This window comes from Thalassophryne amazonica, chromosome 1 (assembly GCF_902500255.1).
Source record: "Thalassophryne amazonica chromosome 1, fThaAma1.1, whole genome shotgun sequence".
Lineage (NCBI taxonomy): Eukaryota > Metazoa > Chordata > Actinopteri > Batrachoidiformes > Batrachoididae > Thalassophryne > Thalassophryne amazonica.
In genome coordinates, this window is record NC_047103.1 from 150,458,022 (window position 1) to 150,485,895 (window position 27,874).

The window sequence follows — 27,874 nt, forward strand, 5'->3', positions numbered from 1 at the left end:
AGTGCTGAAACAACTAATCGATTTAATCAATTATTAAAATAGTTCTCAACTAATTTAGTCATCAATTAGTTGTTAAATAACTTTGTTTTACTGCAAATGTTTCGTTTCTTCCATATGAATCAACCGTTTCTGCAGCACGGCTTTGCTTTGAACCTTGAACCAATTGAAGCAGTGATTCGCAGATCAAAGCAGTGCTTCGATCTGGTGCTTTGTTGATTCAGTGTTTTATTTTGCTTAATCTTAATTTTTCCCCACTAAAACCCCAAAGAGCATATGTCTGTGAGTAATTCTGTATTTACCTTTTTATGTTAATTGCACCATTTTTCCAGAAAATGGTGCAATTTGTTCCCCCAGACCCCCCCAACTCAGTATTGCTCCCCCAACTTTAAAAAGGGTTCGGACTCCCAGGTGTGATCTAAGGTATACACGATTTAGACCTGGTTTGACTACACATTAGAAATTTGGTGTTTGCGTTAATAAAAAAAGAACATAACAGTGTGTGTGTGTGTGTGTGTGTGTGTGTTGGGGGGGGCTTCAATATGGCTAGTACCATATTTTCCGGACTATAAGTCGCACTTTTTTACATGTTTTGGCCGGGGGTGCGACCTATACTCCGGTGCGACTTATAAATGAAAAATATACCGGTAGGATCTCAATTTACTGTAACAAAAAGAACTGCTGGAATCCCAATGCATCCACGATTTCCATAAATGATTTACCAAGGGGATCAGAGGATTTATTTATATGAATGTTAAAATCACCAATAATCAAGATGTTGTCTGCACTAGTTGACAGACTAGAGATGAATGCACCAAATTCATCTAAAAAATCTGAATATGGAGGCCTATAGACAGTGACAATATAACATAGCTGATTTCCATTTTTATGACCCTGACAGTACTTAGTATCATGGGCATAGCAGAAAATCAGATGCTCAGATGAATTATATTTATGACCCCCAACAGTTAATAAAGTAAAGGTGGATTTATAAATAAAAGCAATACCCCGCCTTCACATCATGTGAAACGTGACTAAAAGTGTACGCTGGTGGACAGGCCTCATTCAGAGGAAGGAGAGCTGTGGATTTAAGCCAGGTCTCACATAATCCAAGCATATCCAGGTGATGATCCACAATGACTGTAAGTCATTAACCAGCAATGACTTCAGAGACTGATGATCTGATGTTGACACCCAAGCTAAGGATCTCGGTGGGAACTGCAGGTTTTAATGAAGTAATTCGGAGATTCAGCTCCTTAGCAGCCAGTGACGCAGTGTGTTTCAGCGGCTGAAGGAGCTCTGCGAGCCCACAGCTGACAGCACCAACGCAAAAATCAACTTTTTCATGATATTCTAATTATATGACCAGCACCTGTATGTATACAGTGCATCTGGAAAGTATTCACAGCACTTCACTTTTTCCACAATTTATGTTACGACCTCGTTCCAAAATTCAGTAAATTTGTTTTTTCCCCTCAAAATTCTATTCACAACACCCCATAATGACAACATGAAAAAAAGTTTTCTTTTTTTTTTTTTTACAAATTTAGTGAAAATAAAAACTAAGAAATCACATGTACATAAGTATTCACACCCTTTGCTCAATACTTCGTTGATACACCTTTGTCAGCAATTAAAGCCTCAAGTCTTCATAATGAAGTGATATGAGGTTTTTCATAAAAAGAAGACCTCCTTCTTGCACAGTCACTCAATTTTTGACAACTATCTACTCCATACAGATTTACCACAGAGTGCCATACTGTTTGTACTTCCTCATAACTAATGGAAATAAAGTCCAAGACACATTCAGTGACTTGGAAATGTTCATGTATCCATCCCCTGACTTGTCTGAAGAAAACTAGCAATAAAACTGATTACTTACAGGTATTATACCAAAGTGTTCCATTACTTACGCAACCCATCATCTTGGCTTTTATATTTCTACTTAATTTATATCTAGTTGTAGAGATTTGCTTTCAGCTGGAGTTTAAGGAAGATAATTTTAGAAATTTAAAATTTTTTTTTTTTTTTTGTAATTTCTTGTATTTGAAATGGCATAAGGGCAGCATGGTGGCTTAGTGGGTAGCACTGTTGCCTCACATCAAGAAGGTCATGGGTTCAATTCCCACCTGTGGCCTTTTTGTGTGGAATTTGCATGTTCTCTCCGTGTTTGCGTGGGTTTCCTCCTGGTGCTCCGGTTTCCTCCCACATCCAAACACGTGTGTTAGGTGGATTGGGATCTTTAAGTTGTCTGTTAAATTGTGTGACTGGGTGTGGGTGTGTTTGTTTGTTGCCCTGTGTATGACTGCTGGGATAGGCTCCAGTGCCCCCCCAATTGGACTATTTATGCTTAATAAATGGTTTAAACTCTTTTTATATCGAGAGTTGTTCTGCCATTCCATACGGGGGCACTTTTTGATTAGTGACTCCAGCTCGAGGGTAAACCTTTGTAAATATATAATATTAAAGAAATATTGCCAAAATTTAAATGAAAAATGTGTTCCTCTGAGGATGTGTAAAAGTTTAAGTACATAAATGAGATAAACAATTTGCCCTGATACTCAGATGTTGACAGGTCAAAGAAACCAATGTTGAGAGTGATCCTTTGTGTGTGTGTTTTTGGATGAGGATATGATGAACGTTGAGACGTTGCTCCATCACCGAATTACAGCTTTCCTTCCCTCTGTATGAGGTCATGACCACACATTTGCTTTACTATCTTAACCTTGCATGTAGCTAACGTTCAAGAATGCAGTACAAACATTTACTTTAGAGTCTTAACAATGTCTTAATATTGAAGCAGACCTTTTGTGAAGACTTTAATGGCATTAAAAGTTAAATGCCTGACAGTGTGTCTTGGGTAATGGAATATGTTCTGGGTTTGCAAACAGGCTCCTTCCCACTTGCCAAATTTCAAAGTAAAGTAAGATCAGTGTTATTCTCTCTTGGTGTAGCATAACTGAAAGACTAATTGAATTGAATTGTGCTGACTGTGACAGTAACTTGCCTCATTATAGTGTTTAAACGATACACAGAGATGTATTTGTCTATGATGGGTACACTGCTAAATTGCTGTCAAAGGATTAATTTGCCACCACTTTTGTAATACCACATAATGTGGAGTGGTGATGTGTGAAGAGCTGAAAACAAGGCCAGCAGGTTACATTTCCCTTCAGGAAAATTCATATTTATATTAATTCACAGCCAGCATGTTATTACGCATCTCAGAGTCGGTAAATATCACATATACCGAAGTGGAAAACATTCCAAATTGAGTTGGGGTCGACACTTTTCCTCTGGGGCTGAACGATTAACGTTGAAGAGGTCAAAAATCACAACACACATCCATCTTTTGTTGGATTCCTTTAGGATACCAGACATTCTGTCAGTTCTCTCGATGTATGCTGACAGTTTGAAACGATCTGGTGTCTGAGTCGTGGCAGCAGCAACCCTTCAAAATGAGGTACTCCGTCAGGCAAGACAAATCCAGCACTAAGGAGGGAAAGTTCATCCTGAGCGTGTTTGTAGTGGTGGGTTTAGTGTGACCAAAATTGTCTCTCAACAGACTGTGCGACTTTATTTATTTATTCTTAAAAATAAAATAAATTAAAATCAGAGACTACAAATATTTTCTATGCTAATGCACAGAGGTATTAGTCGGATTTCTTTTTATTTTTGGAAATGAACTTCAGCTGGGAAATGTGAACTGAGTACCATCAAGTAACATTCCAGTCAAGTGCAGAAGAAAGAAAATCTTCACCAAATTATAAGACAATGCTCTCCAATCCTACATTTTGCTTACAGTGCAGGAGTTTCTACCAGTCCATTGCAAGCACTGAACAGTGTGGGACCTAGAACACATCCCTGATGACCACCAGTTTTCACTGTGTCGTACAGTGCTCAGAATATCTTTGTGTAGACTGGCTATGATGTCCAGCAACTTCTTGGGAATCCCATGAATTCTCAGCATGTCCCAGGGACAAGTTCAATCCCCTGAATCCAGAAATCAACCTCATTCTACAAAGAAGCACTGGCAATATCCACGCTTGCAGATGAGTCCTTGCAGAGGTAGAATGCGTTCAATGGTTGCCTCCTTGGGTGTAAATCCAGACTGTTCCTGTTGCTGAGCAGCAAGTAGATGGAACTGAATCCTATTAAGCATGACCCTTTCACTTTATATAGGCATTGAAGGATTACTGTTAGCAGGATTAGGTCAAAACTACTGCACAGATTTTGATGACATTTACACCACAGATACATAATAGGCCATGGAAAACTCCATTAAAGGTGGTGGAGGTGATCGGGATCTGGATCCAGATTCTGGATCAAGTTTCACTTTACATAGCCTTTGAAGGATTACATCAAAACACCTTCACAGATTCTCACCAAATTTTCACCAAGGATACATATGAGGCCATGGAAGATGACATTAAATTTTTTAATTTTTTGAGTTGATCCGGATGTTCAAAACTAGTTTACGGATTCTCACCAAATTTTGGAGGTGATCCAGATCTGGATTGGTGGAGGTCAGAAATCTCCAATTGCTCTTGTTAAAACATAATACATGGATGCCTTGGGGGGGGGGGGGGGGGTCTCAGCAGAACACAGTTAAACTGAACATGCACATGTTGGCAGTTGTGCAGAACGTGACAGAACTGTTTTAGATCAATTTATACATATTGTTGCATTCTGTGTTCTTTGAACTGCACGGGTTTCACGTACTGCAAAGTGGACACCATGCTGGACTGTTGTCATATTTGGGAGGTGCAGACTGAAGATGTATTTATACAGAATCTTCTTTTTTTTTGCCCTTACTTGTATTTGTACCAGAGCTTTGTTTTTCTTTTTTTTTCTTTACTTTCACAAGTTCAGAACTCATTTCCAGACTCATGCCTGCTGGTTCACAGGTTTATTTCCAAAGGGAGTTTCTGCTCGTTTGTAATAACGAGCAGCATCAGAACTGGATGGCCCTGGCGGCCATTTCTAACCAAAGAACATTTCATCATCTCGCAGCATTTGATATGCAGCCACAACCTGATGGTGAGGCTGTGATTAAAAATCTACTGCACAAGTGTGGCTCTTTTTTTTAAATGGCTGCCCACTATTAATGATGGAGAGGGGAACAAGAAGGTTCTTGGATAGTTTGTGTTCCTTGTGGTGTGCGGATTCTTTCCTGAGGATAAAAACTGTGATGTGATGAAATTGTAATGATCCCTCTGGGCAAACAGGCTTACTATTTGTGCTGTGCCAGCCAACAGCATCCGTAATGAGAACTGCGCAAACAGAAGTTAAACTGTGCAAACATGAACAAGCTGATCCATCAGCCCCGGGTCAATGCTAAAATGTTCCACATGTTGTATATGAACGTTAGATGGATAACTCCCGGACATACGCAATGCATTTAGAGATGCCAGGGGATGTGACCGCCACATCCATCGCGCTTAAATTAAAAGTGATTTGTCCTTGATGAGTTCAGCTGAAAGGAGTGACTTACTGGTGGTTCTCACAGAACAGATAAAACTGCTTTCAGTTACTGTGTCCCAAAAACACAGTTGACCCTGCTGAGCTGAAAGAACATTGTGGTTTATTGTGCTGTTTTTGTTATTCGTCTGACAAATTTGTCCGTCAATAACCAAACGGTGGGTGATGATACACCCTGGCATCCGGTCCAGGGTGTACCCTGCTATGACTGCTGGGATAGGCTCCAGCACCCCCGTGACCTGTAATTGGAGCAAGCGGGTATAGAAAATGGATGGATGACAACAGGCCACAAGTAAATGACCATGTAGTGATGTAGGGTGTAGTGATATACTATCTCCACAATACAATACATATCGTATTGTAAGATGTAAATGCAAATGCAGTTATTCAAAAATGAAAATTATTCTGAAGTATAACTTGTGTTATTTGTATACTTTATAAATATAATCATTCTGCCAAAGGTCATTGCTTCATTTGTGCAGTCGTTGGATTTTTATGGTATGAAAACTTAAAAAAACGTTTTGGTACACGCTTTATAATATGATTATTGCAATTTATGGTGCATTGTTACAACAGAGGTGACCCATACCACCCCTCTCTGGATGTTATGGGTCACCTCTGTTGTTCATCTGTTTGCAGACCCAGATGAAAATTGTATAAAAAAAGTAAATTTTTGCAGATTTCTTTTTTTAATTGTTGAAAGTTAAAAACCACCTTTTTTCAATGTGCTAATGGAAGAAGTGAAAAGTCACTTAAGATTTCTTAAAATAAGATTTTGAAATCAGGTGAGAAAAGTTATTTTTATTTTACTAGAATTAAGAAGTGGTACATCTTTTGTAACGTATATAATTTGTCCTTATACATTTTTTGAACTGTTTTTTCAACATTTGTACAACATTTGATTTCTTTATTCAATGCATTCCAAAGTTTAACCCCATAAACAGAGGGACATTTCTGTTTCATAGTCCAAAAATTGTTTTCTTGTATGGCAAACGGCCTGTGTAACAAAACTAAATAATTTTTGGACATCTGGTGGAGTTCCTTGCTTAGATTTCCACATAATAAAAGCAATTTTTGAGTCAACAAGATCCTTAAATTTTAGTTGACTAGTTGCAATAAACAAATTATTGGTATGCTCTCATTTCCCTTTTCCCTCTCTTTGTAAGACTCTCAATGGCCCAATAAGGGCTGATGGGTCCCAGAGTAAAGCAAACACATAGAAGGGATTTGACAGACAGATAATACTATTATCTACAAACAAGTCCTTGTGTCTTACTGACATTTTAGTTAAATTATTTTGTGCTTGACTAGAAATTAGACAAATGTACTTTGTAAGATTTTGCATTTTTGCAGTTTAACAAGTCAACAACAATAAAATTGAGATTTATTTTTATTTTCCCAATACGTTTTGGCTCAAGATTCTGCATAGTATGGAATTATGGAAGAAGAGAGTTTTATTGTTTTATTGGTAGTGGTGGGGTGGGGGTCTTTGACTCACTCTGTAGCCTATGAGCATTTAGGTGTGGAGATGCTGTAAACCCATCTGACTTAAAGGGATCCTTTGGCTTCAGGCTCAGCTGCTGACCTTTAGCCTTCTTCCATGCCGCTGTCTCTAATCCGAGGATTAAGTCAGCACAGCGCGAGGCCTGACCATGACCTTGTCCTGTCAGATTGTTTCTTTCTCAAGTGTGCTGGCGGTGACAGGCCAGTATCAGTGTAGGCAGCATCCTCAGAAGCCTGCGGCGGAGCTGACCGACTCACTGCTGCTCCGCCGCACGGCATCTCTCACAGAAGGAAGCACTTATTTCTGCACGACAGTTTCACTCTGCTCATTCTCAAATAACAACCTCTTTATTCTTCTCCTATTCTGAGCAATAACAGAGCCGTTATTATTCCAAGTATTTGTCTGAGCAAACACCAAGATTACCGTCAGACAGAAAGTTGCAAATGAGACAAGTGTTTAATTTTGGTCTTGTTTTTCCAGGTTGAGCTGTGTTCCCATGTGAACAAGCTGATAAGATTCTGTTCTGTGCTGATGAAGTTGTCTTTTTTTTCTTTGTGCTTCGTTATCTTGAGTATCGTTTGGCTCATGGGGCAAGCAGGAAAAATATTGACAGTAACATAATTTAAAGTGTCGATTAAACAAAGTTATTCTGTCTTCTAATAGACTTTTGTGTTGTTTGTGCTCACAGAAGCTTATTTCCCTGGAGACCGCGCTTGCACACCGTTATGTTTGTGCATTAATGTTGTTTTTCTTTTCCATTCTTCGTCTTTTTGTAATTCACATTCCGTCTGCTTCATCAGTGCACCATACTTTGTAATTCTCTTGAGTATATACGAGGGCTGTCCATAAAGTATAGGTCCTTTTTATTTTTTCAAAAACTATATGGATTTCATTCATATGTTTTTACATCAGACATGCTTGAACCCTCGTGCGCATGCGTGAGTTTTTCCACGCCTGTCGGTGACGTCATTCGCCTGTGAGCACTCCTTGTGGGAGGAGTCGTCCAGCCCGTCGTCGGAATTCCTTTGAGAAATTGCTTAGAGACTGGCGCTTTGTTTGATCAAAATTTTTTCTAAACCTGTGAGACACATCGAAGTGGACACGGTTTGAAAAATTAAGCTGGTTTTCGGTGAAAATTTTAACGGCTGATGAGAGATTTTGAGATGATACTGTCGCTTTAAGGACTTCCCACAGTGCGAGACGTCGCGCAGCGGTCCCAGGCGCCGTCGTCAGCCTGTTTCAAGCTGAAAACCTCCACATTTCAGGCTCTATTGATCCAGGACATCGTGAGAGAACAGAGAAGTTTCAGAAGAAGTCGGTTTCAGCATTTTATCCGGATATTCCACTGTTAAAGGAGATTTTTTTTAATGAAAGACGTGCGGACGGATTGCAGCGTCGGCTCGCAGCCGCTGCGATGCTCCGCCACAGGAAAAACACCTCTGTTGGAAGCCTTAAGGACAAGTTGGAACATGTCCAGCTGTTAAACAATTTCACATATACTCACTCCACTGAAAGCCATCAAAAGCCACCTGGATTTTACAAATGGTTATCAACACGGAGGTGTTTTTCCTGTGCCGCTGCACCGCGCCGGCTGCGTCCTGACGCGCGGACCCGTCCGCACGTCTTTCATTAAAAAAAATCTCCTTTAACAGTGGAATATCCGGATAAAATGCTGAAACCGACTTCTTCTGAAACTTCTCTGTTCTCTCACGACGTCCTTGATCAATAGAGCCTGAAATGTGGAGGTTTTCAGCTTGAAACAGGCTGACGACGGCGCCTGGGAGTGCTGCACGACGTCTCGCTCCGTGGGAAGTCCTTAAAGCGACAGTATTACCTCAAAATCTCTCATCAGCTGCTAAAATTTTCACTGAAAACCAGCTTAAGTTTTCAAACCGTGTCCACTTCGATGTGCCTCACAGGTTTAGAAAAAATTTTGATCCAACAAAGCGCCAGTCTCTCAGCAACTTCTCAGACAAAGGAATTCCGACGAGGGGCTGGACGACTCCTCCCACAAGGAGTGCTCACAGGCGAATGACGTCACCGACAGGCGTGGAAAAACTCACGCATGCGCACGAGGGTTCAAGCATGTCTGGCGTAAAAACATATGAATGAAATCCATATAGTTTTTGAAAAAAATAAAAAGGACCTATACTTTATGGACAGCCCTCGTATGCTTCTTTGCCATAATTAATCAGCTGATTAACATAAAAAGCTGGTCTTAAGTGTTTTTCTCTCTCCGTCAGAGATGGAATCTTTCCGCATCGTGCTCTACGTGCTGATCTTCCTCCTCAGCGTCTTTGGCAATCTGCTGATCATCGTGGTCCTGATAATGAACAAGCGCATGAGGACTGTCACCAACTGTTTCCTGCTGTCACTGGCGGTCAGCGACTTGATGATGGCTGTCTTCTGCATGCCCTTCACCCTCATCCCAAACATCCTGGAGGACTTCATCTTTGGGGCCACCATGTGCAGGATCATCGCCTACTTTATGGGTAGGAAAGAACACACTCGGAGCCACACGTTTGAGAAAGGGGCCCTAAATTAACACCCAGGAATGAACAGTTTGGTGTGACAGCTCCAACAGAACCGTAGCTTCACAACTAAGGAACCAATGAAGGATTTGGAGACATCTAGTAGAAATGTGAAATCCTCCAAATTACAGTTTTTGTCTTCCTTAAAACACAAAACCCTATTTTGCTGACCAAATGCTCAGTGGCTACTCTGAATGAGCTACTCTTTTGGCAAAAGCACTAGCAGTTTTCACCTGCTTAGATCCAGTATTCATATCTAATTTACTCATTTTGCAAAACTCTAAAACACAGTCACTCAGGAAAGCCCAATGAAGCTTAATTGTAACTGCAGGTGGTGGAAGTTACAGGATTATTTATAGCATGAATTAAAAAAAGCGTTCTTTTGATAGTTCAAGAAACAGCAAAGACCATAAAACATCTACAGAAAACCTTGTTTTAGTCGTGGTTTGAGAGGCTTTGACATCGACCGGCTGCCGCCATTTATGCAGGTCAGGCGGGTGATGTCACTGGTTGGGGGGAAAGATGAGTCTTGTTCTGAGATTCCCTGCCAGAGGCACCAACAAAGAGGCTATAGACAGTGAGGAAAATAAGTATTTGAACACCCTGCGATTTTGCAAGTTCTCCCACTTAGAAATCATGGAGGGGTCTGAAATTTTCATCTTAGGTGCATGTCCACTGTGAGAGACATAATCTAAAAAAAAAAAAAAAAATCCAGAAATCACAATGTATGATTTTTTAAAATAATTTATTTGTATGTTACTGCTGCAAATAAGTATTTAAACACCTGTGAAAATCAATGTTAATATTTGGTACAGTAGCCTTTGTTTGCAATTCCAGAGGTCAAACGTTTCCTGTAGTTTTTCACCAGGTTTACACACACTGCAGCAGGGATTTTGGCCCATTCCTCCACACAGATCTTCTCCAAATCTTTCAGGTTTGGAGTTTCAGCTCCCTCCAAAGATTTTCTATTGAGTTCAGGTCTGGAGACTGACCAGGCCACTCCAGGACCTTGAAATGCTTCTTACGGAGCCCCTCCTTAGTTGCCCTGGTTGTGTGTTTGGGGTCATTGTCATGCTGGAAGACCCAGCCATGACCCATCTTCAATGCTCTTACTGAGGGAAGGAGGTTGTTTTCCAAAATCTCACAATACATGACCCCATCCATCCTTCCTTCAATACGGTGCAGTCTCACTGTCCCCTTTGCAAAAGAGCACCCCCAGAGTATGATGTTTCCACCCCCATGCTTCACGGTTGGGATGGATTTCTTGGGGTTGTTCTCATCCTCTAAACATGGTAAGTGGAGTTGATTCCAAAAAGCTCTATTTTGGTCTCATCTGACCACATGACCTTCTCCCATGCCTCCTCTGGATCATCCAGATGGTCACTGGTGAACTTCAAATGGGCCTGGACATGTGCTGGCTTGAGCAGGGGGACCTTGCTGCCCTACAGGATATTAAACCATGACGGCGTTGTGTGTTACTAATGTAAACTTTGCGACTGTGGTCCCAGCTCTCTTCAGGTCATTGACCAGGTCCTCCTGTGTAGTTCTGGGCTTTCTCAGAATCATCCTTACCCCACGAGACGAGATCTTGTATGGAGTCCCAGACTGAGGAAGATTGACAGTCATCTTGTGTTTCTTCAATTTCTAATAATTATGCCAGCAGTTCTTGTCTTCTCACCAAGCTGCTTGCCTATTGTCCTGTAGCCCATCCCAGCCTTGTTCAATTTTGTCCCTGGTGTACTTAGACAGCTCTTTGGTCTTGGCAGTGGTGAATAGGTTGGAGTGTGATTGATGGAGTGTGTGGACAGGTGTCATTTATACAGGTAACAAGTTCAAACAGGTGCAATTAATACAGGCAAAGAGTGCAGAATAGGAGGGCTTCTTGAAGACAAACAGGTCTGTGAAAGCCCAAATTTCTTGCTGGCTAGTAGGTGATCAAATATTTATTTTGTGCAATAAAATGCAAATAATGTTTTTTAAAAATCATAGTGTGATTTTCTGAATTTTTTTTTTAGATTCTGTCAGTTGAAGTGTACCAATGATAAACATTACAGACCTCTTCATTCATTGCAAGTGGGTAAACTTGCAAAATCGACACTGTATCAAATACTTATTTGCCTCACTGTAAAAAGTCTGCAATCAAAGTATGGCCACGCTAGTCCAGCACATACTAATTCCACAGTCAAGGCCTGTAGCTATTTCTAATGCAGATGAAGTGTCTTGTTCAAGGACACTGACAGTGTGATTGAGAATTAAACCCAGGTTTACATATTGATAGCCCTACTTCTTAACCCACTGACCTACCTACTCTACAGCTCCTAATAACTTCACTGCCTTCTAGAATTCCAACCAATCAGGTGAAATGGCTATTTCACAACCTGAAAATCAATTATTGATCACAATATACTGGACAATCAGAGTTTTATCTTTGACATGCATAAATGAAGGTGACATGCTGACTATTTTTAAGTTGTGCCAGTTTTTAATTTGCCTCATAAAATTTACATTTGGGAAAACGTAAATTGTTTGATATCTAAACAGGATCTATCTGTCTGTCTCTGGGCTTTAGTGTGCTTCTCAGAAGTTAACCCATGTGATGAAAGCGCTCGAGCAGTCACACATCCGCAGGAGTGTGATTTGGCGATGAGCTGGCTCCCATCAGGCTGGTGTCAGGGCCCAGTGTGAGTCGCGAGGTAGACGGAAGCAAAGAGATGGGCAGGAATCCAGGAGCTACTGCAATAACTTCTCTCGTTAGTTTACTTTCAGCTTGGAATGGTTGAGGATGACCAAATGAATGGTGAGATCCACAATCCTATTATAGCCTTAAAACTGCAGTGCACCATCTGTGAGAAACATGTAGTCTGTCAGGAACATGGACCCAAAACGCCTGGACACAAATGTGAGACTCACACAGAGCCGTGAAGTGAGGAAAAGGATTTACTGACAAAACAGGCTAAGGTCGGTACACAGAAACGCAAGCCAAAATCGGCAGCGGTATCCAAATCATGAGACTTACTCGTGGTCCAAAGCAGGCAAAAGGTTCTGATAATACGTCGTGGCAATAACAAGGACGAGGACTGTGAAAAAGGCTGGTAGCAAAGACACGAGGTACAACGAACTGGCAAAGACAGGAGGGAAAACAGACCGTTTAAATAACGGGTTGTGATTAGGGAAAATGAGACACAGGTGTGTGAGAACAATCAGGAAGGAGGTGTGGCAAACAGAAGGGACAAGACACACCCTGACCCAACGTCAGACACAAGACAAGAGTGTGCAGTAAGAAAAACACAAAGCAAATCAAAACCTGAGCAGAAAGAAAAAACCCAAACATGAATACAAAGAAAATACAAAACTTACACATGAAAGTAGACTCACACGACCTCACCTCCCTCAAAGGTTTGCCCCTGATGGCTCAGGAGTGTGAGGGTGTGAGGCATTGAAGTCCTGAATGAGATCAGGGTCCAAAACAAAGCAAGACGGGATCCAGGAGTGCTCCTCTGCACCATACCCCTCCTAGGATCCCCTGGCCTTGAAAACAAGCAGACAGGATCCTCCGCACATAGAACGGCAGACCGCTGTCCACGAACCGAGTGGGTGGAGAGGGCTCAGTTGGAGGACACAGTGTGCTGGTCTTGCTGGTCTTCACTGAGTTGACCTGACTAACATGGAATGTCAGATGGACGCGCACAGCCCTGGGGAGCTTTAGCTGGACAGCCGAAGGGTGAACAGTCTTGGAAACAGGAAAGAGTCCAACAAACCTGGGAGCGAGCTTCTTAGAGTCCACCCGGAGCAGCAAGTAGTTGGTGGACAACCAAACTCTTTGATCAGGAATATAGGATGGAGCAGGAGTCCTCTTGCGATCCGCAGACATCTTGTATGAGGACGATGACTTGATGAATGACTGGTGGGCCCGCTCCCAAGTGCTCCTGCACCTTTGTACCAGGGCTGATGTGGATGGGACCGGGGAATCAGAGTCTGTGGACAGAAACAGTGATTGTTGAAAACCATGGACAACATGAAACGGTGAGAGACCTGTAGACGAGGATGGTAATGTGTTGTGTGCAAGTTCCACCCAGAGCAGGTGTTCTGACCAGGTTGCGGGGTGTTGAGCGGACGCAATACAAAATCCCTTCTCTAATTCTTAACGTGTTCAGTTTGACCATTAAACTGGGGTTGATGGCCAGTGGACAGGTTAACCATAGCTCCCAGGAGTCGCTAAAACTCTGACCAAAATCGAGACATGAACTGCGACCCTCGATTAAACACAATGTCTTTGAGGAAACCATGGCACCTGAAAACATAATTATTAACAGCCTTGGCTGTGTTCTTGGCCGAGAGTAATTTAGGCAAAGAAATAAAATGGGCCAACCTGGAGAGTTAGTTCACCACGGTAAGAATGATCATGTTGTCATGTGAGTTTGGAAGACCCGTGACAAAGTCCACAGAGATGTGCGACTATGGCTGATGGCTGCTGAGGAACAGGTAATTCAATTTAATACAATTTATTTAGTTTATATAGCACCAAATCACAACAAAGCTCCTTCAATGTGCTTCACACAAGTAAGGTCTAACCTTACCAGCACCTAGAGCAAGCACACAGGTGACAGTGGTAGGGAAAAACTCCCTCTGATGAGATTGAGGAAGAAACCTCAAGCACACCAGACTCAAAGGGGTAACTCACTGCTTTGGCCATTCTAACAGTTGCAAGATTTTGCAAGGTTTTACAAAACAGAATATAACACAACAAAGAAGATGCATTTGATGAGATGTCCACGCAGGCGTCCAGTCCACAGGCGGGGGTCATCCAGCAGTGGTCATGCCATTCAGTGGGCCTGTTCCCGCGGCAAAATCCGGTCCACATTCCACGTCTGTTTCATAAATTATGCAGTCCTCAAATCCAGCCTGTGACATAATCACCTTCAAAAGTTATCATGGCTTTAACTTTGTTGAGTTCAACTTTGGTGTTAACAAGGTTCTGACTTACTCTCATGGAAGTTGGCGGCATGGAACGGGAATCACAGACTGGGCAGCACGAAACCAGGTCCCCAAGCTGGCCACAATAAAAACACCACCCCTCTCACTGATGCCGCTGACATTCCTCTGTAGTCAGGCAGGTTCGTCCTAGCTGTATTGGTTCCTCCGTAGCGCCAGCGATGGGTGTGCTCGTCTGAGATGACAGGTCTCTGCAAATGCTCTGACCTCTTGATGTCGGTGATCCTCGATCACGGAAGCGGCCCACCTCTTGGTGTCGTTCCGACTGTGGTACAGTTTGAACTGAAACTGAGTACAGTGATTAAAAATATCATACAGTGTCTGCCCAGCTTCAGGACGAATACTGCCATGAACACTACTGGCCAGTCGATGGCAGTAGAGGCCTTGAAAACTTGCCAAAACAAAATTCCAGATAATCCGTGTCTGCTAAATTTAAGATGCGTGGAATTTAACAAACGCAAATACAATAACAACGTCTATAAATCCAGAGAATATATTCACAAGAGTTTTAGGCACTAGAGTTTAATGCTGTTGTCCGTGGAGCCTGAACAGAGTGTCTCAAATGCATTTGTCCTGTTGTGAACGTACTGAGATTACCCTATTCTACCCGTAATGCACTGCTGGGCACAGCATGTGCTCACTAAAACCTTAAAAATTAGCACATTACTTTAAAACTAAAACATATATCTGATATTTTCACTTCATAAAACTTCAGACATGACAGTAATTTTAATTAACTTGTCCGAAATTAGTTTGGTTAATGTTTGAACCATAAGTTAAAAATGTATGCCGCTGGATGACTTGGGTGATATTGCCAGCGTATCAGTATGGTGTTAAAGGAAATGATTTTTCTTTTTTTTTTGTGACCAGTTTTCTTTTGACTGCAGAGGATAAAGCAGTTTCTCCTGGAAGCAGCTCTCTTCTGTTTGCAGAGGGTAGAACTACACATCTGCTATGAAACTTTTTAATACGTAGGTGCTCAACTGATTTTAAATTTTAAAAATGTTTGTCACTGTTCAGCTTTGTTTACTACGTTATCGGTGTAAAAGTTATTGGACAAAAATTTATCAGAAGATAATTTGTCCGATAATGGTTTTTTAAAGTTATCTAAAAAGATAATCCGATAATGAATACATTATCGTCGATAGTTATCTATTATCGGAACTGTGCCCACCACTGCAGAAGCACAAGCCAAAATCGGCAGCGGTATCCAAATCATGACACTTACTCGAGGTCCAAAGCAAGCAAAAGGTTCTGATAATATGGCGTAGCAATAACAAGGATGAGGACTGTGAAAAAGGCTGGTAGCAAAGACATGAGGTACAATGAACTGGCAAAGACCAGGAGGGAAAACAGAAGGTTTATATAAACGGTTGTGATTAGGGAAAATGAGAGTGTGTGAGACCAATCAGGAAGGAGGTGTGGCAAACAGAAGGGACAAGACACACCCAGACCCAACCCCAGACACAAGACAAGAGTGTGCACTAAGAAAAACACAAAGCAAAACAAAACCTGAATATAAAGAAAAAACCCAAACATGAATACAAAGAAAATTCAAAATGCACACATGAAAGTAGACCCACATGACCAGTGACTCTAATCTGAACGCTTTTTTTCAGTAACGAGTAATGAGTGGTCTAACGCGTTAATCTTTCCAAATCAGTAATCAGATTAAAGTTACTTCTCCGAGTCACTCTGCACTATTATTATTTTTGTATTGTGGGTTGATCTCAGTGCGTGAGCAGGTGAAGGCCGGCGTTCGGTTGAACTGCCCACTTTTCCCACTTTCAGCGAGCTGTGAGCACAGAGCCGCAGCCGCTGTGCAGCAGCTTTGAGTTGAAAAACAGTTGTCTAAAGCACGGTGATGTTCAGAGCTACGGTTTTTACAAAGACATTTTTATACTTTTTTTTTCTTTAAAACTCTGTGCCACTCTGTGCGTGTCACCATTAAAAACAGCTGATCCGTGACGCACAAATATTAATGCTCCCTACACCAGCCCTAGATTAAAGGTCCACTTAAGACATTTTTTCATCCTATGCGTATTACTACTACTAATACTACTTATAATAATTTCAACAACTAAAATGTTTAGAAAGAATTTAAATGTTATAAAAATGTTAGAAAGAATTTTATAGTTACATTTATAAACAATGTAGGTTAGAAATTGTAAGTTTTACCATGACATTGCTGTCAGCAGTTAAATAGAAAGACGTCTTTATTTTATTTTTTATAAAACAAGTATTATGTTCATTGAAGTCAAGAAAGGGTGACAATAAGGACAGTATTGGCAAAACGGGTTATCATTTTCATGTTGACGCGGCAGGGGGGTTGTTGTCGGCAGCTGTTGAAAGTAACTAATAAAGTAACTAGTATTCTAACTTAGTTACTTTTAAAATAGAATATTCGGTAAAGTAACTAAGTTACTTTTTCAAGGAGTAATCAGTAATTGAATTACTCTTTTTTCTCTTTTTTCCTTCTCTTCTGCAGCTATGCTGCATGTATATATACGAGGGTAGGCTGAAAAGTTCTAAGGCTCCCCATGAAGGAGTAATGCATTAACTGCATTATAGTGAGCCTTATAACTTTACAGCCTACCCTTGTGTATGTGTGTGTGTGTATATATATATATATATATATATATACGAGTTCTATTAGAAAAGTATCCGACCTTATTATTTTTTTCACAAACCATATGGATTTGAATCACGTGTGATTGCGTCAGCCAAGCTTGAACCTTCGTGCGCACGCGTGAGTTTTTTCATGCCTGTCGGTTGCGTCATTCGCCTGTGAGCAGGCTTTGAGTGAGGAGTGGTCCACCCCTCTCGTCATTTTTTTCATTGTTTAGGAATGGCTCAGACTGCCGCTTTGCTTGATCAAAATTTTTTCAGAAACTGTGAGGCACATCCAAGTGGACACCATTCGAGAAATTCAGATGGTTTTTGGTGAAAATTTTATGGGCTTCAAAGAGATTATGGAGTGTTACTGTCGCTTTAAGGATGGCCCAGAGCGACTGGTGGTGCGCCGCGCTCCGAAGCCGCCATCGACAGGCTGAGCGACCATTTCATTTCTAAACGGATGGCTGTCTTGATCTGTGACCATCGTGTGCAATTTCTCTGGTTATCACACTTGCTGGACATCAACCATTTTCCGGCAGATTTCACTTTTAACAAGAGATTTTGTCATGGAAAGCCGAGCGGAGGCTTCGCGCGTCACGATGGATTCGCTACTGAAACGAGACAAAACCACCTCTGTTTTGGTCTCACAGGATGGCTTTGAGATGGTGTTCAGACAGCTGTTGGTGGTTTTTCCATCGAGTGATTATCCGAGAAATTGTGGATGTGCCTGGACATGCCAGAACATGTCCCATGAGGCTTCATCACGGCGTTGCTTTACGCCATGCAGCACCGCCGCGACGCGCGAAGCCTCTGCTCCTCTTTCCATGACAAAAACTCCTGTAACAGTGGAATGTGCCATTCATTTCCAAACTGGACGCTGTGTTTTATCTGGGACGTCGTCTGACTAGCACAGGAATTGTGAAAAGACGTGGACATCAGCACTTTTTCGGCACATTGAGACAGACGTGCAGAGGAATTCCACGCGTCTCCGTGGATCCGTGACGATGGTCACTCAGCCTGTCGATGGTGGCTTCGGAGCGCGGCGCACCACCAGTCGCTCTGGGCCATCCTTAAAGCCGTCCTGTGAGACCAACACAGAGGTGGTTTGAGCGGCACAGTGGCGCATCCCTCCACTCCTCTTTCCATGAAAAAACTCCTGTAACAGTGGAATGTGCCGAAAAAGTGCGCCGCGCTCTCAGACGCTGTGGGCGGTCTTTAAACTGGCTGCAGCACTCCTTAATCTGTGTAATCCCCATAAAATCATCGCTGAAAGCCATATGAATTTTCAGAATGGTGTCCACCTGGAGGTCTGTCACAGTTTCTGGAAAAATTTGATGCAGCAAAGCTCCAAATTGTTCAGACATTTATTCGCAATAAAAATCCGACGAGAGGGGTGGACCACTGCTCACTCAAAGCCTGCTCACAGGCGAATGACTCAACCGACAGGCGTGAAAAAACTCACGCATGCGCACGAAGGTTCAAGCTTGGCTGATGCAATCACACGTGATTCAAATCCATATGGTTTTTGCAAAAAATAAAAAGGTCAGATACTTTTCTAACAGACCTCGTATGCTCATTATATATCTGTGCAGTTCTGGAGTGTAGAGTTACAGTACATCAGTCAATTTGACATCAGTGTGGTTGAAAACATGGCCTTTCTGGACTTTCATTTTCTGTGTTTGTATGTATATAGTATATGTATGTAATGCAATAGGCTGTGAAACAAACTGTTAACTGAGAAAACATGATATTTTCAAATATACAACCCCTGGCAAAAATTATGGAATCACTGGCCTCGGAGGATGTTCATTCAGTTGTTTAATTTTGTAGAAAAAAAGCAGATCACAGACATGACACAAAACTAAAGTCATTTTAAATGGCAACTTTCTGGCTTTAAGAAACACTATAAGAAATCAAGAAAAAAAGATTGTGGCAGTCAGTAATGGTTACTTTTTTAGACCAAGCAGAGGAAAAAAAATATGGAATCACTCAATTCTGAGGAAAAAATTATGGAATCACCCTGTAAATTTTCATCCCCAAAACTAACACCTTCATCATATCAGATCTGCTCGTTAGTCTGCATCTAAAAAGGAGTGAACACACCTTGGAGAGCTGTTGCACCAAGTGGACTGACATGAATCATGGCTCCAACACGAGAGATGTCAATTGAAACAAAGGAGAGGATTATCAAACTCTTAAAAGAGAGTAAATCATCACGCAATGTTGCAAAAGATGTTGGTTGTTCACAGTCAGCTGTGTCTAAACTCTGGACCAAATACAAACAACATGGGAAGGTTGTTAAAGGCAAACATACTGGTAGACCAAGGAAGACATCAAAGCATCAAGACAGAAAACTTAAAGCAATATGTCTCAAAAATCGAAAAATGTACAACAAAACAAATGAGGAACGAATGGGAGGAAACTGGAGTCAACGTCTGTGACCGAACTGTAAGAAACCGCCTAAAGGAAATGGGATTTACATACAGAAAAGCTAAACGAAAGGCATCATTAACACCTAAACAGAAAAAAACAAGGTTACAATGGGCTAAGGAAAAGCAGTTGTGGACTGTGGATGACTGGATGAAAGTCCATATTCAGTGATGAATCTCGAATCTGCATTGGGCAAGGTGATGATGCTGGAACTTTTGTTTGGTGCCTTTCCAATGAGATTTATAAAGATGACTGCCTGAAGAGAACATGTAAATTTCCACAGTCATTGATGATATGGGGCTGCATGTCAGGTAAAGGCACTGGGGAGATGACTGTCATTACATCATCAATAAATGCACAAGTTTATGTTGATATTTTGGACAATTGAAAGGATGTTTGGGGATGATGAAATCATTTTTCAAGATGATAATGCATCTTGCCATAGAGCAAAAACTGCAAAAACATTCCTTGCAAAAAGACACATAGGGTCAATGTCATGGCATAGGGTCAATGTCAATGAGCAGATCTGATTTGATGCAGGTGTTAATTTGGGGGATGAAAATTTACAGGGTGATTCCATAATTTTTTCCTCAGAATTGAGTGATTCCATATTTTTTTCCTCTGCTTGGTCTAAAAAAGTAACTGTTACTGACTGCCACAATCTTTTTTTCTTGATTTCTTATAGTGTTTCTTAAAGCCAGAAAGTTGCCATTTGAAATGACTTTAGTTTTGTGTCATGTCTGTGATCTTTTTTTCTACAAAATTAAACAACTGAATGAACATCCTCTGAGGCCGGTGATTCCATAATTTTTGCCAGGGGTTGTATATGATTTATTGAACAGGGTTTGTCACATGCTGCATGCCATGAAATACAGAGAAATGGAGGCTTACCACACTCACTCACTCATCTTCAACCTCTTATCCGGGATTGGGTCCTGGGGACAACAGCTCCAGTAGGGGACCCCAAATTTCCCTTTCCTTGGCCACATTAACCACCTCTGACTGGGGGATCCCAAGGTGTTCTCAGGCCATTGTAATAATCTCTGCACCCAGTCCTGGGTCTTCCCCGGGGTCTCCTCCCAGATGGACGTGCCTGGAACTCCTCTCTAGGGAGGTGCCCAGGAGGCATCCTTACCAGATGCCTGAACCACCTCAGCTGTCTCCTTCCAATGCAAAGGAGCAGCGGCTGTACTTCAAGGAATTCATGAACGTGCTCCAGCAGTGGCACATCGGCACAAGTATAGTGTGAATTGCAGAAGAGCTGGCTCCCATCAGGCCAGAGTGAAGGTGAAATGTGATTCATGAGTGCAGAGATGGGCAGCAACCTGAGGTCTACTGCAGTAACTTCAATCATTAGTTCACTTTGAGCTTGGAAAGGTTGAGAACAGCCAAATTAATGGCCTCACCCACAATCCTATGGCAACCTTTTCGTTCTCTAATCTCCTGCAGAATGTGAAAGTTTCTCCATGACATATCCTCGTTTGGCTTCTGGCCTGGCAGCAGAGAAGTGCTAAAGCTCCAGGTTCTTTGCTGCTCAGGGGTTCAGTTGGGCATTATGTAGTTTCCACAACCAGCCTGATGGACCTATGGACCAATGGGACTTCAGACGAATGGGCTTTCAGAATACTGAAAAAGTCATCAGCAGTTGCTCTCCTGTGTACAGTCTACCAGTAGTGAAAGCTAACGAATTTAAGATCCATCATTTTGCTTATCACAAAGAAGCATGAATCCCCATCACCAAAGAAACAAAAACAAGAATGGAAACACAATTGTGACTGGTGACAGCCAGTGTTGCTAGAGTTACTTAGAAAAAGTAATCCAATTACTGATTACTCCTTGAAAAGGTAACTTAGTTACTTTACTGATTACTCAATTGTAAAAGTAACTAAGTTAGATTACTAGTTACTTTTTTAGTTACTTTCCCCAGCTGTCGACAACAACCCTCTGCCATCTTAACATGATAATGATACCTGTTTTGCCAAAACTCACTTTATAGTCACCCTTTCTTGACTTCAATTAAAATAGTTGTTTTATAAAAAGTAAAATAAAGACCTCTTTCTTGACCTCATATATAACTGTTGACAGCACTGTAACAGTAAAACTTGCAATTTCTAATCTGCATTGTTTATCAATGTAACTATTAAATTCTTTATAACATTTAAATTCTCTCTAAACATTTTACTTGTCAAAATTATTACAAGTAGTATTAGTAGTTGTAGTAAAAAAAGGCTTCAAAACTGGACCTTTAATCTAGGGGTGTTGTGGGGGGGCACATCCCCCATTCCCTCTGGATTCGCCCCTGCTTTGGCGTCTCAGCACAAAGAATGGATAACATTTATTTATGCAGAAAACATGACCAGATTTACAGGTAAGAACGTTTTATTGTGTTTTCACATCATGTGGTCCACAGAAAGAGAGTTTAGGTGCATTTGAGTGGAAAATAGTGTTAGTTGTTGACGTGGTGGAGGATCAGCTATTTTTAACGAGCAGATACGGAGCAGCTCAGCTCAGAATTCTAAATAAAGGAGAAAAAAAAGCATAAAAATGTCTTTGTAAAGCTTAGTGCAGGTGTGCTGTTGTCACCGTGCTTTACCGTGTTACCGGCATCACTGGTGACAGCATAATGCATTCTGCAACCTCATCACTAGATGACACTACATTCTACACACTGTGGCTTTAAAGTAGTAGTAACAGAATAAGTGGTTAATGTGAGTATCATTGACAGGAACACAGATTTTGTAACCACGTAACTGGGTTTCAGCTGTGGATTATTGCACCACAAACAAATATCTTCCAAAGACCTAATTTGTCCTCTGTGTGCGTTATCTGTTGACATTCTGAGAAGGTCATTTCTTTGAAGCATTCTTGCCAGTAAACTCTCACCAGTAAACCTGATCGCAAACTTCTAAATGCGCCCTTAAGAACTTTATGAAATCAGTGCTGCTGTAGCATCTGATGAATGAGTAGATGTTTTACATAACCAGACCTAGTCTCAACCAAACCCAATCAATACACAGGATCGTTGTGACTCTACAGGCCTATAGATTTTGCGGTAACCTGCTCGGCAAACTCATCTGCCCTTTCCAAACTCATCTGTTAGCACACGCCCATTAGACATTCAATATGCCATCCGTTCTTGTGTTCTCCATTCCTCCATGCATTCATCCATCTAACCCTGGCTCAATAGTCATGTGAGTCACAGCCTGTCTACTGGTTCGTCGGCAGTCATCAGATCGATGCTGTAATATTCTGCATGCATGTTGTCTTCAATCAGATTTGCATACACTCAATAAAAATATAAACGCAACACTTTTGGTTTTGCTCCCATTTTGTATGAGATGAACTCAAAGATCTAAAACTTTTTCCACATACACAATATCACCATTTCCCTCAAATATTGTTCACAAACCAGTCTAAATCTGTGATAGTGAGCACTTCTCCTTTGCTGAGATAATCCATCCCACCTCACAGGTGTGCCATATCAAGATGCTGATTAGACACCATGATTAGTGCACAGGTGTGCCTTAGACTGCCCACAATAAAAGGCCACTCTGAAAGGTGCAGTTTTGTTTTATTGGGGGGGGGATACCAGTCAGTATCTGGTGTGACCACCATTTGCCTCATGCAGTGCAACACATCTCCTTCGCATAGAGTTAATCAGGTTGTCAATTGTGGCCTGTGGAATGTTGGTCCACTCCTCTTCAATGGCTGTACGAAGTTGCTGGATATTGGCAGGAACTGGTACATGCTGTCATATACGCCGGTCCAGAGCATTCCAAACATGCTCAATGGGTGACATGTCCGGTGAGTATGCCGGCCATGCAAGAACTGGGACATTTTCAGCTTCCAAGAATTGTGTACAGATCCTTGCAACATGGGGCCGTGCATTATCCTGCTGCAACATGAGGTGATGTTCTTGGATGTATGACACAACAATGGGCCTCAGGATCTCGTCACAGTATCTCTGTGCATTCAAAATGCCATCAATAAAATGCACCTGTGTTCTTCGCCCATAACAGACGCCTGCCCATTCCATAACCCCACCGCCACCATGGGCCACTCGATCCACAACATTGACATCAGAAAACCGCTCACCCACATGACGCCACACACGCTGTCTGCCATCTGCCCTGAACAGTGCGAACCGGGATTCATCCGTGAAGAGAACACCTCTCCAAAGTGCCAAACGCCAGCGAATGTGAGCATTTGCCCACTCAAGTCGGTTATGACGACGAACTGGAGTCAGGTCGAGACCCCGATGAGGACGACGAACATGCAGATGAGCTTCCCTGAGACGGTTTCTGACAGTTTGTGCAGAAATTCTTTGGTTATGCAAACCGATTGTTTCAGCAGCTGTCCGAGTGGCTGGTCTCAGACGATCTTGGAGGTGAACATGCTGGATGTGGAGGTCCTGGGCTGGTGTGGTTACACGTGGTCTGCGGTTGTGAGGCTGGTTGGATGTACTGCCAAATTCTCTGAAACGCCTTTGGAGACGGCTTATGGTAGAGAAATGAACATTCAATACACGAGCAGCAGCTCTGGTTGACATTCCTGCTGTCAGCATGCCAATTGCACGCTCCCTCAAATCTTGTGACATCTGTGGCATTGTGCTGTGTGATAAAACTGCACCTTTCAGAGTGGCCTTTTATTGTGGGCAGTCTAAGGCACACCTGTGCACTAATCATGGTGTCTAATCAGCAGCTTGATCTGGCACACCTGTGAGGTGGAATGGATTATCTCAGCAAAGGAGAAGTGCTCACTATCACAGATTTAGACTGGTTTGTGAACAATATTTGAGGGAAATGATGATATTGTGTATGTGGAAAAAGTTTTAGATCTTTGAGTTCATCTCATACAAAATGGGAGCAAAACCAAAAGTGTTGCGTTTATATTTTTGTTGAGTGTATATTCATGTTTGTGTTTTTGTGCATTATTGTTTAATGCAATTATCAACCAACTTCTCAGCTCACTTTGTCAGTTCTACCCTGTGGTGCCGTTTGCATAATGTATCCGAATTTGAGTTTTTCATAGCTTTTAGCAAATTCGCACAGAGCTGGTTGCAAGACCATCTGGCATTTGTTATTGTATTTGTCGCTTTTTAAAAAATATTTTGAACGCCTTTAGGTTTGTTTCGGGCAACACTAAAAATTTATGGATTAAGCAGAGGAAGTCTCATCTTGTATTCTCCCCTGGAATCAAGCTGGTGAAACAGCCTCGCCTTAAGATTTCATTGATGAAAGATGATTATCAAACAGGTGACTAAGTGTGCAGTGACTTGGATTTATTGAATGAGAAAAAGGATGAAAGTTTGTCAAAGTCAAGACGAGATAAAGCACAGTGTGAGCGTTTTGGTTTGGTGCTTAACTTGGCAGCACCTTCATCAGGATAGTGGAATCTTTCCTTCAGACTTTCAGCTGTCAGGTGTGAGAAAGGGGTTGGACTTTCATCAGCAGTCCATCTGAAGCCAGAATGTTGAAAATGCCAATATATGTAAAATAAAACTGAGAATTATTATTTCACATGCAAGAATGAACTTTTCTGAAGGGCAGAGAGCAGGCTGTTGGGGTTGTGTAATTTGATAAGCAGTAATAATATGCATGACTAAAATTATGGTCATTATTCCCTAACTACCTACAGTAGTTTGCGTGGGTTTCCTCCGGGTGCTCCAGTTTCCTCCTGCATTTAAAGACAGGCAGGTTAGGTGGATTGGAAACTTTATAATGCTTTACAATTATGCCTCACAATCACCCATTCACACAAACACACTCACACACTGATGTCAGAGTGCTGCCATACAAGGCACTCACTACACTCCGGGAGCAACTGGGGATTAAGGACCTTGCCCAAGGGTTTCAATTTCAATTTATTTTCATTTATATAGTGCCACATCACAACAGAGTTGCCTCAAGGCGCTTCACACAAGTAAGGTCTAACCTTACTAACCCCCAGAGCAACAGTGGGAGCGGGTTCTTAGTGATTTTCTGGTCAGGCTGGGGTTTGAACCGAGGATCCTCTGGTCTCGAGCACAGCACTTAGACCAGGAAGAGTGAGCCCCCTCTCAGAGAACACACGAATAGCTGTGTCATATATTTGTGTTTTTAAGGAACTGTCTATGCATTTACACATTTTACAGCCTTTTCAAACATTTTAAATGTTTTAAAAAAACTTTCTATTTTTTTATTTTTACCTTTTGTCATATTTTAAACATTGTTTAACATTTAAACATCTCTGTTTTTTTTAAATGGCTTTGACATACAGTGAGGAAAATAAGTATTTGAACACCCTGCAATTTTGCAAGTTCTCCCACTTAGAAATTATCTTAGGTGCATGTCCACTGTGAGAGACATAATCTAAAAAAAAAAAAAAAAAAAATCCAGAAATCACAATGTAGTATTTTTTAATAATTTATTTGTATGTTACTGCTGCAAATAAGTATTTCAACACCTGTGAAAATCAGTGTTAATATTTGGTACAGTAGCCTTTGTTTACAATTACAGAGGTCAAACGTTTCCTGTAGTTTCTCACCAGGTTTGCACACACTGCAGCAGGAATTTTGGTCCATTCCTCCACACAGATCTTCGCTAGATCAGCCAGGTTACTGGGCTGTCACTGAGAAACACGGAGTTTGAGCTCCATCCAAAGATTTTCTATTGGGTTTACATCTGGAGACTGGCTAGGTGACTCCAGAACCTTGATATGCTTCTTACGGAGCTACTCCTTGGTTATCCTGACTGTGTGCTTCGGGTCATTGTCATGTTGGAAGACCCATCCACGACCCATCTTCAATGCTTTAACTGAGGGAAGGAGGTTGTTCCCCAAAATCTTCCAATACATGGCCCCGGTCATCCTCTCCTTAATACAGTGCAATCATCCTTTCCAATGTTCAGAAAAACACCCCCAAAGCATGATGCTTCCACCCCCATGCTTCACAGTAGGGACGGTGTTTTTGGGATGGTACTCAGCATTCTTCTTCCTCCAAACATGGCGAGTGGAATTAAGACCAAAAAGTTCTATTTTGGTCTCATCTGACCACATAACTTTCTCCCATGACTCCTCTGGATCATCCAAATGGTCATGGGCAAACTTAAGATGGGCCTGGACAGTTGATCTTTTTTCACCAAGCTGCTTGGCAATTGCCCCGTAGCCCTTTCCAGCCTTGTGGTGGTCTACAATTTTGTCTCTGGTGTCTTTGGACTGCTCTTTGGTCTTAGCCATGTTAGTAGTTGGAGTCTTACTGATTGCGTGGGGTGGACAGGTGTCTTTATGCAGCTAACGACCTCAAATAGGTGCTTCTAATTTAGAATAATAAGTGGAGTGGAGGTGGACTTTTTAGAGGCGGACTAACAGGTCTTTGAGAGCCAGAATTTTTGCTCATTGGCAGGTGTTGAAATACTTATTTGCAGCAGTAACATGCAAATAAATTATTAAAAAAAAATCATACATTATGATTTCCGGATTTTTTTTTTTTTTTTTTTAGATTATGTCTCTCACAGTGGACATGCACCTAAGATGAAAATTTCAGACCCCTCTATGATTTCTAAGTGGGAGAACTTGCAAAATCGCAGGGTATTCAAATACTTATTTTCCTCACTGTAACTAACATGACCAATGCAATCCGGCTGTAATTGAAAGCCACCTGGACCATCATGCTGGGCCCCAGTGTGGTTGCATTAGTTGCTTACTGCTACTTATGCCACTAGCACAAGTTTTGTTTCACAACATTTCTTTACAGACTCCATGTGGTCAATTAGTTGTGCTGCCTCCCCGGCAGTAATTCAACTGATGGTTGGTCAAGTGGACCAAGAGGGAACTGTTGATAATCTTGAAGTATTTGGGGCAAGAACCCAATTCTTCAGATAGGATTAGTGTTAGCACATTAGTTGTTTCTTGAATCCTTTAAATTATGTGAATCATTGTCACTACATTATCAATTCAAATCAATTCAAATGTCAGTGCACCAGCACAGCAGTCCTTTATTGAACGTGCACACCACCGTGCTATCAGCATTTATAAGAGGCAACATTGAGGCATCAGTCATTTGGAACACAGTGGCTCCATTTCTCACAGACTTCACCATCTAATGGGGCTCTGTACGTTGTTCTTCTCGTCTTCTTGTGTCCGTGCCATGAAAATTTACATTTAAATCTGTTCTCTGCCAATGACAGCAAGCCATTTCAACTCAGTGGCAGCTACCCTTTGAACAAAATCAGCACACTTGCTCCTCATGCACTTTTCATGACCGTTGTGGCAAAGAGGCAACGGTGACACTCCTTCCTTCCTTTTTCTGAAACATACCTCATTACCAAAAAAAAAAAGTCAGCCT

General features: G+C 41.6%; 1 protein-coding gene across 1 annotated transcript in view; it reads left to right on the plus strand.

Annotated features, from left to right (window-relative positions):
* Positions 1-27,874, plus strand: part of si:dkey-1h24.2 (uncharacterized protein LOC100137117 homolog) — a 148,701-nt gene that overhangs the window by 26,300 nt on the left and 94,527 nt on the right. Inside the window, exon 2 of the mRNA XM_034176068.1 lies at positions 9,226-9,474. Coding sequence (XP_034031959.1) covers positions 9,226-9,474 — 249 coding nt within the window. The remainder of the gene's footprint in view (positions 1-9,225; positions 9,475-27,874) is intronic.